This window comes from Carassius auratus, chromosome 3 (assembly GCF_003368295.1).
Source record: "Carassius auratus strain Wakin chromosome 3, ASM336829v1, whole genome shotgun sequence".
NCBI classification, from domain to species: Eukaryota; Metazoa; Chordata; class Actinopteri; order Cypriniformes; family Cyprinidae; genus Carassius; species Carassius auratus.
The window spans coordinates 24,000,820-24,016,170 of record NC_039245.1 but is presented as its reverse complement, the minus strand read 5'-3'; the positions used below and the strand labels follow the sequence as shown (position 1 = coordinate 24,016,170).

The 15,351-nt window shown below is 36.4% G+C and overlaps 1 protein-coding gene across 2 annotated transcripts in view; it reads right to left on the bottom strand.

Annotated features, from left to right (window-relative positions):
• LOC113051739 (adenylate cyclase type 9-like) overlaps nt 1–15,351 on the bottom strand; it is a 44,783-nt gene that overhangs the window by 14,143 nt on the left and 15,289 nt on the right. For both annotated transcript variants that reach the window (XM_026215784.1, XM_026215775.1), the window contains exon 3: nt 3,361–3,536. In XM_026215784.1, the coding sequence (XP_026071569.1) occupies nt 3,361–3,536 (176 nt within the window). The remainder of the gene's footprint in view (nt 1–3,360; nt 3,537–15,351) is intronic.

Below are 15,351 nucleotides of genomic sequence, written 5' to 3'. Positions count from 1 at the left end.
CTTCACTTAATGTTCCATCCAGTAAAAGCTGAAGTTAGAAACTATACACCACATGACAAAGATCAGTGATCCAACAGGAGAGAAACACTGTTCATAATGCTAGTGTGCTTCGTGTTTTAGCATATTGCTATGGCTTTGTCATCATTTACTCACCCTCAAGGTATTACAAACCTTACATCACTTGCTCATCAATGGATCCTCTTCAGCAGTGTTGGGCAAGTTACTTTTAAAAAGTAATTAGTTACAGTTACTAGTTACTTCTTCCAAAAAGTAACTAAATTAGTAACTCAGTTACAAATTTTTAAAGTAACTAGTTACTTAAGAAAGTAACTATTGCGTTACTTTCAAGTAAAATTAAATTTTAAATGCTCAAACGTGACCCCACCTCTACCCCTCTTTAAAGGAACTTAAAATACATGTGCATGTTCAATTATTTATGATAAATCTGAATATTATAATGAAATGGACACTTAATACAATACATTATTAACAGAAACATGAAACATTGTACACACATCTAAAAAAAAAAGTTGCTGTGGGACAAAGTGAGACTAGCCTCCAATCAAATGGCATGTATGTAGATATTATGTTTATATAGTGGATCAATGCAAATAACTCGATAGATTTTTGGGAACTTTTGATATTTCCTTTTATTGTTTCTTTAATTTCTTGAAGGAAAAAGTAATGTATATACTTCTATTTAGAGAAGGCTACTTTTGGATTATTTGGGCTCGTCGCCATACCTGTCTCTCGTTGACTGACTGGCTTGTGTTGTTCGTTGTGTGTCCTGTCCTGTCTGATGATGGGTCGTTCGCGAATGAGCGTTAGTGATGATGGATCGACTCGTTCGCGAATGAGCTTTTGATGAGTCGTTCGTGATTCGCGAATGAGCCGACTCTAAGAGCCGGCTTTTTTAGTTGAACTTCGGGAGCTGGCTCGCATATCTGAAGAGCCAACTCTATTTTTTTCAAATTTAGCCTATAGAAATTAAATAATTATGTAATAAAAATTGAAATATTATAGTCAAAGTCATTTAAAGAGCCGTTTGTGAGCCAAAGAGCCGGCTCTTTTCAGTGAGCTGAGTCAAAAGAGCCGAATTCCCATCACTACTATGCGTGCTTTCGAAAACCCGCCCAACTCTACCTCTGATTGGCTTACAATGAAATTTTACTCTACCTCAGCCAATCGTCAGCATTTATGCGCTTGTCTCGTGCTCTGCCCACTAACCAAGGAAGAACAGTAAAAAAAAGTATTTGCCTCTCGCTCAGAGATCTAGTTGGTCTGATGAAAAAAAAAAAACAGCTTCATCATCAGTTATAGTAACGCGCCGCATTTTTTGGCAGTAACGGTAACGGCGTTATTAAGATGAGAAGAGTAATCAATTAGATTACTCGTTACTGGAAAAAGTAATGCCGTTAGTAACGCCGTTATTTATAACGCCGTTATTCCCATCACTGCTCTTCAGTGAATGGGTGCCGTCAGTTTGAAGGTGAAAAGCCTTAATGATGGACTGCTTCAAAAGATGTTAACTGATGGACTGGATTATTGTGATGTTTTTATCAGCCGTTTGGACTTCGTTCTGACGGCACCCATTCACTGCAGAGGAGCCATCGATGAGCAAGTGATGTAATGCTACTTTTCCCCAAATCTGTTCTGATGAAGAAACAAACTCATCTACATATTGGATGGCCTGAGGGTGAGAAAATGCATGCAATTTTTTATTTCTGGTTGAACTATTCCTTTAACATCACTGTTTGTTCACAGCGTTCAGAGAACCTTTCCAGAACGTTAGCCAAAGTTAGCTGGCAGGGATTTTCAACTTCATGCTCTTAAGTTTAATGCTAAATGGTTTGTTCAAATCTCTATCTCCAATTCTGAACGGCAGAAGAAGTGATGCCAGCTTTAGCAAGCAGCTCTAAAATGTGTTGCATCTGGCATTTAACATTTCCCGTTTAAATATGCAAGGGATTAAAAATCAGTGGCATTTAGCCTCAGAGATGAATAATGACTCCAGACGGAGACAGACAGACTCTCTGCTGTTTGCACAGGAGCAGCGAGCAGCCCTGCCCTTTCTTATTTTCCACTATCGCTTGCAACCCAAGGTCCCATCAGTATTAAAGTGCAATGACGAGAGTATCTTTGGGTAATGTGGTGTCCTCTCAAAGGTTGCTCAGATGAATTTAACTGATCGTTCAGATTTAAGAGGAGAGGTGGATGCATTGCACACGGCACATTATGATCTCACAGATCTGGTCTGGGCATGTTCACTTATTGACGTGCTCTTTGTGATCCCTCGCGGCCTTCCACAAATCACTGCAGTGTTTCACACAATGAATCAGCGTGTGTGTGTGTTTCCAGCGCAGTCCTTTCATCAGTAAATGGAATAATGCTGTTCAGAGAACACTGGAGAGAAAGCAGCATGCGCAGAGACGTGCATTTACATAAAATAAAACCCAATACAGCACCTGATACACCAATATAGTTGTATATATATATATATATTCATTTGTATTAATACATTCATAAAAGTATTTCATGAATATTAACTCAGACATTCAGGGACTATAAACAGCTCCCTATTTCCTCATGATGTGATTCAATGTACAGTATCTTGTATTCTTTAGTGTACATGTGTGTGTGGGTGTGTGTGTGTGTGTGTATTTACATTATATAGTGAACAAAGATTTATACTAAATTAAAATAAACACAAATAAATTAGTAAAATAGTTAATAGAGCTAAACATCAAGGTATTTTTTATTAAGTAAGTCCACATTTTCAGGAATTAAAAGTTATATTTATAAACTTCACAAAAAAAGGGGGTTACATTGTGTTGTTAAGTGTTGCCTTTATTTTTTTGAGCAGTTTATTTCTAAACCTGGATAAGTCATGGACAATAATTACATCTTAAAAGCCATGCAAATTTGTGATAATGAATATACATTTCTAGTAATGAATTCTAGTTATGTCAAGCTCTAAAATATTTTATTGAGTAGAAACCGCTCATTTTAAAGCAAAATGTTAATAAAAAAGTGTAAACACTGAGGAACATTCTGTTATGGAATTACAGACTTTAATTATTTTAAAATATATATAATACACAATTATATTATTATTATATAATATTTTTATTATATATTCATTTTAACTTTATATTTTTTTATTTTACTTTTATTTTTTTTTCTATTTAAATATTAAAATAATTAATGAATAATATTTATCAATATCAAAAGTTGAGACCTGCTGCACTAAATCAGTCAGTGTGAAAGTGATTACAGGCTGCACATTAAAACGTCACTTTATGCAGAATAAAGGATTTTGGTGTTGGGTGTGTAAGTGGTCTAAGTGAGTGTGTGTCTGACCTTAGCTGTGTCCGGGGCAGGGGTCAGAGCACAGGCAGAGGAAGTGATGTCAGAGCTGTGGCTGAAGGACGAGGCGCTCACAGACTTTCTGAGCTCAGGAGCCACCAGAGCAGATGGAGGACAGCTCCACTGAGCCAGCTTCACCTTCCTCCCGGATATCAGATACGTCTTGAGACCTGTAGAGGACACACACACACACAGAGAGAGTGACCATCAAGTCCCAGCAGTGTCTGTCCAGATCAGTTTGGTTCATTGTACACTGATCAGAGCTGACAGCGTTCGAACAGGTTCATCAATCAACTCTGTGCAAACACATGGTGTGTGAAGAGAGACACGCAAAGCAACACACAGTGCACACTACACTCGTTATCACAACTGAAACAACATATATTATCTTTCTGTAAACTGTCAATGAAAAGAGGTTTAGAAATATTAGGAGTTGTTTTATCATGCTATTATTTTTGATGAAGTTTGCAACCCTTTCCCCCAGTTTTTAAAACTCTGATGTGTGGTTTTATTTTCAAAAAAAGAAAAAAAAGGAATTAAATTAAATTATAGTTTAGTTTAGTTGAATTAAAAATACTACATTAGACTTGGTTTATAGTTATCAATAAATTTCCTATGAACAGAAATATATAAAAAATTCATATAGTAAGCAACTGGTTTAAATTAGCTTGATGAAATGCAACCAGTACAATTTGTGTAAGAACTGAGACCATCATCTTCCTGACCACGCAGTAAATAGCATCCAAATGATGTCACTTCCTGTCTAACATAATATTATTACATTAAATGCAATTTTTAAGAATGTCTGTAGGGCTTTGTCCAAGATCTCACTAAGGTCATGCTGTACAATCTGATTAACCATAAAGGACAGTTACATATACTGTTTTATCCTGATCCAATACAGTTTTTAAAAAACACATGATCAGGTAGCAAAATGAGAGGTCAGTACAGTCAAGACTTACTCAACGCTGGCTAAAACCAGCAAACCTGACCACCTTGACCAGTGCAAAGCAGACTTTCATAAAGAAGACATTAATTCAAATGATAAGTGTTGATTCCTCCATTCACCATCAGCAGCTCCGGCTGTCTCTGAAGTAATCAGACCTTCGACTCAGAAAATAAACTGAATCCACAGTCGCTGTAAAGATGAAACATCCCCACAGTCTCTCTATCAAACACCTGCTGAATGCATCTATTTTCTGGAGAGAAGCAGGAGATACAAATATGAATCCACAGGGAAGCTTGATGGAGGAAGAGAGAATAAGAAGCATCGACTGTGAGGGTCAAGTGTTTTATAGCCACAACTAAAAGAGTCACTTTACACCAAAATACTGCCAGCTTTATTCAGACAGCTCCGGCTGACAGAGGAACTAAAAACGTCTGTGCCAATGTCAAAGTCTGAACTAAGCATCTGTGTTCCCGTCTTCACGCACGTAATTCACCTGTCAGCAGGAGATACATGAGCTGGCAAAGACCAACAGATCTGACATAAAATCAGTGTGTAGCTCCATATGGGGCCTGGCGTAAAACGCTCTTAAAACTTCATGAATTTTTTATGAGTTTTGAAAATGGGGATTTCAATTCGGCCGCTTCACCAAGATGACAACTTTGAAAAAACAAACCCTTGGAGGAAAATATGTGCTGGGATTTATTAGTTTATCACTTTTCCAATGTATTCACTTATATACTGATGCAAAAAAAATACATAAATAAATAAACAGCTAAAAATAGCATATTTCAGTAGCCTACCTGTTAATCTTTTTAGTAAAGTTACAAGACATTTCAGAGACAATGAACTGAAGCACATAGGCACTGTGTAAAAAAACAATGCAATGATCTGATAGTGAAACTAGAGTGCAAAATACTGAATTGAATCTGCTGTTTACTAAATACTATTGATTAACACTCAAATAAGAAACACAAACTAAATGTCCTTGGACTGAACTAAACTGAACATAATGGTGAAAATTACGTTATAGTTATTAGGTGACATTTATATTCACCAGTTTAGTATAAAACTCACATTTAATAGGATAATAATATAAAACTGAGAATTACAATATTATTAGAAATGTTGTCAAATTGTGCAGCCCCACAAACAAATAAATTAATGAACACAAATAAATAAATTTAATGTTCATAATTTAGGGGAACACTTTAATAGCCTGCTAAATGAAAAATAATTAGGTGACGTAACACTCGCCTAGAAGTCTTATTTGCTGAAATCCAGGCAATCGTGAGTGTAAGCCGAAATATGCTTATATGATCATGCTCTATACTGCCAATGTAACTTTATTTACAAACATCATTCCTAATAAAAAAAGCAAAACGATGCATTTTTCACATTTTAAACCCAGAATCTGCACATAGATCTTACACTGTTTATTTGGTGCTTAAGGTATCGATTAAGTACCAATACAGATCTAGCAGAGCTGGTACCGATTCAACCCTTCTCCACTGTAAACATCACACTGACAGTGCTTTTCAGACAGATATCTGACTCCATCTGGGAAGCTGAGGAGAAACAAACACACGGGAGCAACTGTAAAACCCTGGAACCACTCTTTGTTATGTACTGTATGTAGCCAAAAAGACAGGAGAATGACTAATCAAGCAGTGAGTAAGCTCGAGATCTGTATCTCAGACGCTTTAAATATGTTTCCTATTCAGGGGCTTTTTTTAGAAAAGGTCAAAGAACAGAAAAACACAAAGGATCGCTAATGTGTCACCCTTTCACCAGAGCCATCAAAACAAGCCGAGCTGTGAGCAGACTTCCTCTTCTCTCAGGCACATGACGCTCTGAATGAGCCACAAAGAAACGCTCAGCTCTCTGAATGAGTGACAAGACTGCAGCGCACACATCTTTAAACATGCATGACACTCTCCTGAAAGCAGGCGAGGAGTGTATTGTACTCCAAAATCAAAAAGAAAAACGGAAATATTGTATTTTGTCATCAGACCAAAGCCTATAATAATGTTAATGGTTCTAAAAATAGGCTTGATTTTCTTTATGCAGTTGTATGTTGAGGTGAATAATGACCTGGACGTTTCTTCGTGAGACTTACTCCTTCAGCTCTATTCATGCTCACTCGTGCATGAGCATAGAAGAGAAAGGGAACATCACGGATCCATCTTCAGCCTAATTAACAGACAGTAAAGCCTCACCTCACACTAAAACCGCACACATAATTAAAAACATTGGAGCAGGGAAGACAAACGGGTCACATCTCCAGACGTGCTCCAAACCCTGAGCCAACAAGACGGTCAGTTCACACCCGGCTCGATGTAAGAGCTCAACCTGTGAGCCAGAGGAGAACACAAGTGACTCTTACTGCATATGATGTACAGCACGAGCTCATCGTGAGAGGTTTTAACTACAAACACCATTCCAAACAAGTTGGGACACTGTACAAATTGTGTATAAAAACAGAATGCAATGATGTGGAAGTTTCAAATTTCAATATTTTATTCAGAATACAACATAGATGACATATCAAATGTTTAAACTGAGAAAACATCCGGACTAAAGAGGACAAGGAGAACCCAAGTTGTTATCAGCGCTCAGTTCAGAAGCCTGCATCTCTGATTGTATGGGGTTGCATGAGTGCGTGTGTCATGGGCAGCTTACACATCTGGAAAGGCACCATCAATGCTGAAAGATATATCCAAGTTCTAGAACAACATATGCTCTCATCCAGACGTCGTCTCTTTCAGGGAAGACCTTGCATTTTCCAACATGACAATGCCAGACCACATACTGCATCAATTACAACATCATGGCTGTGTAGAAGAAGCATCCGGGTACTGAAATGGCCTGCAGTACAGATCTTTCACCCATAGAAAACATTTGGTGCATCATAAAGAGGAGGATGTGACAAAGAAGACCTAAGACTGTATTAGACAAGAATGGGGCAACATTTCTGTTCCTAGACTTGAGCAGCTTGTCTCCTCAGTCCTCAGAAGTTTGCAGACTGTTATAAAAAGAAGAGGGGATGCCACACAGTGATAAACATGGCCGAGTCCCAACTTTTTTGAGATGTGTTGATGCCATGAAATTTTAAATCAACTTATTTTTCCCTCAAAATGATACATTTTCTCTGTTTAAACATTTGATATGTCACCTATGTTGCTGTTTTTATTCACAATTTGCACAGTGTCCCATTTTTGGAATCAGGTTTGTACTAATTGTTGTATGCATGTGTACACATTTAAATTTTAATAAACCTGATTATATTAAAAATGGTTCTCATAATTTAAGCTATATATATATATATATATATATATATATATATATATATATATATATATATATATATATATATATATATATATATACATACATGCATATATATGTGTGTGCATACATATAATATGTATATTATATACATAAGTTTAATACATACATGAAATCATTAAATATAATTGTACGCTTAATAATTACTTAGAAAGTATGAGTTGTATAAATATCTTAAATTATGTGAAAATCATGCAGGTCTGGAAGGATGTAAGGTGAAATAAATATGACAGAATTAAGGTAAACAGTGTCTTTCCTGTGGACAGTGGTTTTTAAAGTAAGAATCTGTGTCCTGCTGCAGAATGTGTTCTTCTTCTCCCCATCACACTCTGACTGACTGAAGGTGAGGAACACTCACTCTGAAGACATGGAGCGACAGCTCTGGATGAATAAGCAATGACCGTGCTCCTGAATCAGCCCTGCTGTCACTGCCTGCTGTCACCGGTCATCTTTTATCATTAAATGAGACTGTTTTATGATTCATCGTTTCAGTGCTTCAGACATTTTGCCTGAGGTTGCAGGAACAAATGAAGCAAAGGCAGAGAGCGAGTAGACAGAGATCAGTGCTGCCGCAGCTCCAGATTCACTCAATTCTCATTTAGCCCGCTATTTCAGCAACAGCAAATCAAAACTGACCCATTACGTTCTTAATGCATGATCTTATTGTGCACATTTCGAGATTTGAGACTCAATAGACAGTTTTTTTCAATAGTAATTGAAAAATGAAAAGTTATTTAAATATGCCTATTTAAATAAAATAAAATACAATTATAATAAACCATAATCTTTTAAGTGCAGAAATCTCACCTTTTTTATGTATGATTGACAAATATGTATCACATTAAGTTATCGGTCTAAAACCCATAAATCTTAAATTTAGGCCTAAATAGTTTTTCTTTTTTTGAGTTGAGGTTGCACTAATCTAAGAACTTGCATAGGTCAAAGAGCACATGGGTCAAAGGCCAAGGATAATAATGGTGGATGTAACATGTCTGTCAATTAATTTACTGTATACTTCACACCTGCATAGCTACAGATGGATAAAACAAAACCCTGTCCATTTATCTTTGAATATCAACATAAATGCATCAGATTATCAAAGTAATATGGTTTGCGAATGCCGCTTCACTTTGACCTGAACAACTGCGTTCAGTTGTCATTCCTTTAGAGATGCCGAGATGAATCGCTGGCCCAGTCAAAGGCTTCTAACACGCCAAGTCATTTATCCCAAACGGATGCTCCACACTCCTCGGACAGCTGAGTAACAGAGCGATCGATCGCATTGATTATGGGGCAAGTCTTGGCTGAGCCCCATCAATCTCTCGTCTCTGCCTTCAAAAACCTCTTCTTTCTCGGACACAGAGAGAAAGAGAAGTGTGTCAGAGAGTTCTGATACTCGGGCCTTTTTTAGGCTTTCCCTCAGGAGCGAAGCTTGCGCAAACTCTGTGTACGTGTGCGGAAAGTGGCTCACTGAATCAGCATTCATATACTGCAACTTTACAGCTCCTATAGCCACCATCAAAGCAGCAGGAGAGAAAGAAAGAAAGAAGAAAAGAAAGAAAGAAAGAAAGAAATAACCTTTGGAAAGCAGAAGAAATTAAATGAATGTTTGTGAATCGAAAATCAGAACTATTATTTTACTTCAATGGCAAGTGAAAAATTTATCAACGATGAGATTTGATAAAACAGTACGTTTATTATGTTTATACAGTTTATTTTGGTCACCAAGACAAAAAGGGAGTTGTTTTAAAAAGATTGTTCTCTTTTCAAATCAAAAATAACATTGAGTATCAGTGCTGGGGGTAACGCATTACAAGTAACACGTGTTATGTAATCAGATTACTTCTTTCAAGTAACTAGTAAAGTAACACTTTATTACTTAAACATTTGCAAGAAAAAAAAATCACTTTTTAGAATAAGTAAATGTATTCAGCCCAGGAGACCAGAAGCAATGCTAAAGTAATGTAATGCATAAAAGCAATGCAAAATAGTTGCTTGGAAGAGAGGGGGGCGGGGTCAGCAGAGCTCATTAACATTTAAAGAAAGATGCTACTAAACTGTGTGCTCTGAAAAAGCTGTTTTCGACAGGGTAAATAAGGTGTTTTTTACACTACCATTCAGAAATTTAAACCAAACTGCTTTTCATTAAGACCCTAGAGAATCATATCAACTTGTGGAAAATGACTTATTTCACCAAGACCATACGACTCTTTATTTCTCATCATTAAACTGTGGTATATACACATTCCAGTTCCCTCATGATGTTCTGTGTGGGTGTACAGTAGCCAGGTCTCTTCCTGCAGGCCAACATGATGAATATCCCATCAGCTCACCCACACTACTGTCTGTGTTTCCATTCAACACCCAGCAACTGATTTGTCCCTAAGAGCACAGAGCACAGAAACATACCACATCACACCAATTCTGTCCATCACTCTTTGGCCATATTCACAGGACAAGTGAAGACCCTGACCCCGTCCCAGAGCGCCAAACGGGTCGATGTCAAGAGTTCCTCAATGTCAACCATGCTTCCTTTTTTTTAATTAATTTGTTTTAGTTTTGCTTAAAAGCATAACTATCAATAATTTGCACTAATAATGATTTTTTTGTATGCTATGCAGACAAATGCATTCACTTTTCAGCTCATTAGACATATTCTAATCTAAGTGTTTTCAATGCAATTTACACAGCCATCAGAACAGATTCATTTGGTAATACAACACTAACGGTTTCACCACACTGCACAGATAACTAGAATAGTTATTTTATTCAAAAGGATAAAATTATACAATTTAAAATGTAAATTTAAATAAAATGTATATCATATATCTATACATAAAAATATATTTTCTTTATTCGTTTATAATTTATTAATATACATTTTTCTTCATATGTTACTATAACTTTTAAAATATTTAAAGATGTTCTTCCACCATGCTCTATAAAATATATATTAGTTAAAATACTAATTTATTTAAAGTGAACCTGACTGAATGAATGAACGAACAAATGAATTGATTAATTTCTTCTTTTTCTTAGTATTTCTTCCTTTTAGTATAAATTATGAACATATTTAATACACAATGTTTAAGGTATTTTCACAAATACTTTCACTTTATAAAACATTCTAAAATATGCTAATGAGTAATTCATACTTTCTTAAACTAAAAGTCACTTCCTGCTTCACATTTGCTAACATAATTCAAGTTCAATTACAATTCTAGTAAGGTACTGCATTATAATTTTGAAGGTATTTGTAATTCAGCTGTGAATATAACACACAGTACAGTCCTGGTCAGTTTGGTCTGTTTGGGATGCAGGCTGAGCACTGGGACAGGTGGGCCGGGCCGGCAGGTGGGCTCATGTGCCACGGTGGCGGTGCCAACAGTTGGATCTCAACACTTCCAGTTGGATCAGTAACCGGGGTGGAGAGGAGGTGGGGGTGTGTTCCTGTGCACATGGCTGTTTCATTAAATCACACCTTACAAATTAATAACAGCCGTCTTCCGCAGATGATTTGAGGAATCGATCATGCCTGGAGCACAAACACCGCGGGACGATGGTCAAACTGAGCTTAGTGGTTAACTCTAAGCATGAGCAGTAACAATGCTGATGTTTCCCTATGCAAGCATCTCTAGCAAAGAAACAGGCATAAAAGAAATACAGCTATTAAAGGAGTGAGCCGGATGAAAGATGAGTTTGTTGATCCCTGAAGTTTGCTATAAACAGGGAGCAATATAATGGATGGATACACATTCTGCCAGAAAACCACAAAATAGCAAGATGTTAAATTAGGACAGGGACAGTATTTCTCAATTAGAAAGTAAAATACATGATGTACTTTGCAAAAAAAAAAAGAAAAAAGAAAAAAGGAATAGATTTTATTACTCTGTAGTTTTATCTTGTTTTCCAGTACAAACATCCTTAAATCATAATACATTTACTTTAGAAGTAGAGCATTATTTGCTCTATTACATGCTTAGTCTTGGCTTCTGAAAAATGCATCAAAATTAAGTGTTTATGCCTAAAACAAGACATATATATATATATATATATATATATATATATATATATATATATATATATATATATATATATATATATATATATATATATATAAAAAACAAGAGTATTTTTAACCAACTGACATATAGTTTTTTTTTAAGTATAAACTTAACATCTTATTTTTTTATTTTTTTGCAATGTAGGTTAAAGTAAGGTAAGCATGTATATTTAATTAATAAAAAACGGTTTATCCAACTGCCTGTCAAAATCAATGAGCAATTTTTTATGTGCTTCATAACCTTGGAATTAATGAGCATGAAAATAAGGAGACTCAGCATGAGCTTCTTAACCTGCTGAAAACTTCACTGACATATTCATATACAGGACCCTTAAAGAGACAGTTTACACTAAAATGAAACATGGGTCATCATTTGCTGATCCTACTGTCATTCTGAATGCAAAACTGAAAAAAAAAAAAGTTATACAGGTGAGAAAAAGATGACAGATTTGTCATTCCCGGGTGAACCGACCCTTCTAAGTTTGCATCAATCTTTTTGAGTTATGACAACTTTAAATAAAACTAGATAAAACAGTTGGAAGAGAAAACCTAGCCAGAAAGTCTGAAGTCACTTTAATAGCTCAAAAGGATTTAAGTTTGAAATAGTTTTACAAGTAGTTTATATAGATAGCTGACGGCACAGCATGCATAGAGCATGCTACATGTAACTTAATTAGCATGCAAATTTGATATACAAGTAGCAAAAAACATATTTTATTTGACAAAAAAAAAAAGCCTTGTCACCTTTCTTTGTCTGCGTGAGCATCGAGTCTGAAGACGACGTGGTGGGAAAAATAACTTTCCAATATTTTGAACTCCTTTCAACCACTAGCTGTCAATATTACACACTGCACCTTTACCATGTGGCAACAGATCCCCCGAATATCTTTTTGGAGTGTAAGCAGCACATCTTCAGTATGTTATTCCCCAGAGTTAAACAAACACTAACCAGCATGAACTAGTCTGGACCAGAAAGGAAATTCATGCAAAGATGGTCATTCCAGCAGAGTGGTGTGACCTTTTCAAACAAAGGTCTGTTTTTTAATAATTTACACTAGCAGATGCCTCACACATGGCATTATGTTGCTGAAGCTGCTCTCAACGAACAGAAAGTGGGCGAGTCAGTAGAAACAAATGCTTATATTTAGTGACCGCGGCTCTCTCAGGGGGAGGCCGAGTGGATATTAGCCCATCTGCTGATGTTGCAAGAGGTTTTGTCAACTCTCTCATAAGAGCAGAGGGAGATTTTGGGCTGAAACAGCGGGGAGACGCTCCTCAGCGCTCGGTCGGGGGTCTGGGATATTCACAACCAGCAGATGAAAGCTGCTCAAGCTGTGTGTGCATTTCACTGGCAGCTAATAATGGATTTCAGCATAATCTCTACTTTCTCTCTCTCTCAGGTACTTGTCCATAAAGGGCATGCTGGGAAGGGTGTTAAAGGAACAATTCAACCAAGAATTAATGCATTTTGAATAAAAACATAGTGTCACATTACTAAAAAAAAATCAGAGATATTAATATGAACTCAAATGATCTGCGCTGCAATACACGTTGACTTTATAGCGCTTCACTCTTACTTTATCTCAACTATTGACTCGCTGTATATTCCTCTGAACAATAAAGAAATCCTCAATCAACAGTGTTTAAACGGACTGTGAGGAGAAGCAGGAGCCTGATTTACTTTGCAGTGTCAATAAATCCTCTGCTCTTCAAACAGTCAAGTCAAGTAGCGTGTTTGCGTTCAGCCCTCCCACTATTTCCCGGTAAACACGGCATGCATTGAGGAAAACACATCCTTATTTGGACTCACACTCGTGTTTTTGAGCGTGAAGGCAGATGCTGAGAGCTAAACAAACTACTCGCCATTCAAACAATAAATGCACCATCATTACAAATCTGCTCTATCGTCCACTGAGCAGTTCCTCTAGGTGGTCTAACCATCAAATAGAGTGATATTTGTGCAAATTAAATTATGCAGTTTCAAGTTTTCAAGATCTTTCTAAAACATGCATCATGCATGCATCATTCATGTCTGTCGATGGATATGAATTATGCACCAAACTTTATTAGTTACGATTATTGGTTCCAATCTCTAACACCCTAGTTAGTGATGCATGCTACTATAATTATTCTCAGGTTATGATCGATAACCAATATGATGAAAAAGCTATATGTAAAAATTATTTTTCAAGCTGAATTGTTTTAATAAAAAGCACATTATACAAGAAAATACTATTTCAGATTTTCTACTTCCAAATTTCATGTTTAATTCACTGTTACTTGATATTTATTTAATTATTTGTGAAATTTACTAACTTATTTCTACACATTGATTTTTCCCCACAAGGCCTCTTTCTCAGTCTAATAAGGTGATTACATGCAGGAGCTCTATGATAATGCTGATGCTCAGTTCATACACACACACACACACACACACACACACACACTCTGTCCTTGAATGCACCGCTCTGACTATCTCTCCTGTATGGCCATGGCTGTTAAGCAGCAAGGCCTCTTGGGAGATAAGGAAAGGAAAAAACGAAATACGAGTGCAACAGTGAGTAGATACGGGATACGAGCTCTTTTTACGGATCATTGTAAGCGCAATGAAAATGGCATAATAAGCTGGCATATTCTTTAGAGCTGCCTGACAGATACAGTACAGATGCCACGGCCACCATCAACACACAATCACACTTTCATTAGGATAGCATTAGTCACTGCATTAGATTGAAATACATAAATACATGCAAATAAGTGCAAACCTACATTAAAAACAATTAAACAAATTAGCAAATTAATAGAAAGCAAATAAGTAAATAAATAAATTCAGACGAACATATTATTTAAAAAATTTAAATTTTTTTGCTTGTGCTGCCTTGATGATTCATTTTCGATTTTTCTACTACTACAAGTCTATATTTTGTAATTATCTCAAGACATTTTTCATCCCAGAATAAGCTCACAGACTACAGTCACTATGAGGTATGGAAGTGACTATAAATGAGAAAATATATGCAGAAGTCAACACCAATCAGAATTCAGTATGCAAACAAGTACAAGAATGTAGACCAATCAGAATTCAGTATGCAGTCTTCAATAAGCTGACATCATCACTGTTGGTTATATATAGAAAACCTGAACATTAAGTCAAACTTTAACCCTCTGGAGTTGATCAACGCGGATACGTGTTTTGTGGCATCTGCTCCTGAAAGTCCTGTTTGTGACTGTCTTAGTATAAATGTGCAGAAAAACCAAAACCAGTCCTAAAGCCTAGTTGACGCTCACAGTGAACTCTCAGTTGGCAGATCTCCACAGTTCTCTTTTGCTAGGCTCTGCATTTGCCAGAAAACGAGCACCTCTCGCACCAGAAATCTTCTGAAATAAATAATTCACAAAACGAAGCTTGGAGTCATATAATATATGTCAAGCAATCAATATCAATCTAGTGCTGCCTCGCACTGTAACAAATCACCTCAGGATATCTATCAACCAATCAGAATGAAGAATTGCATAGTGTATAAATCCATTTAGACAGGGGAAAAGCATGCCGAAGCGCACAAACACTCAGAAAACAGACAGACATCCAGAGAAAGAACTGCTATTTGTCTGAGAGAGAAGTCAACAA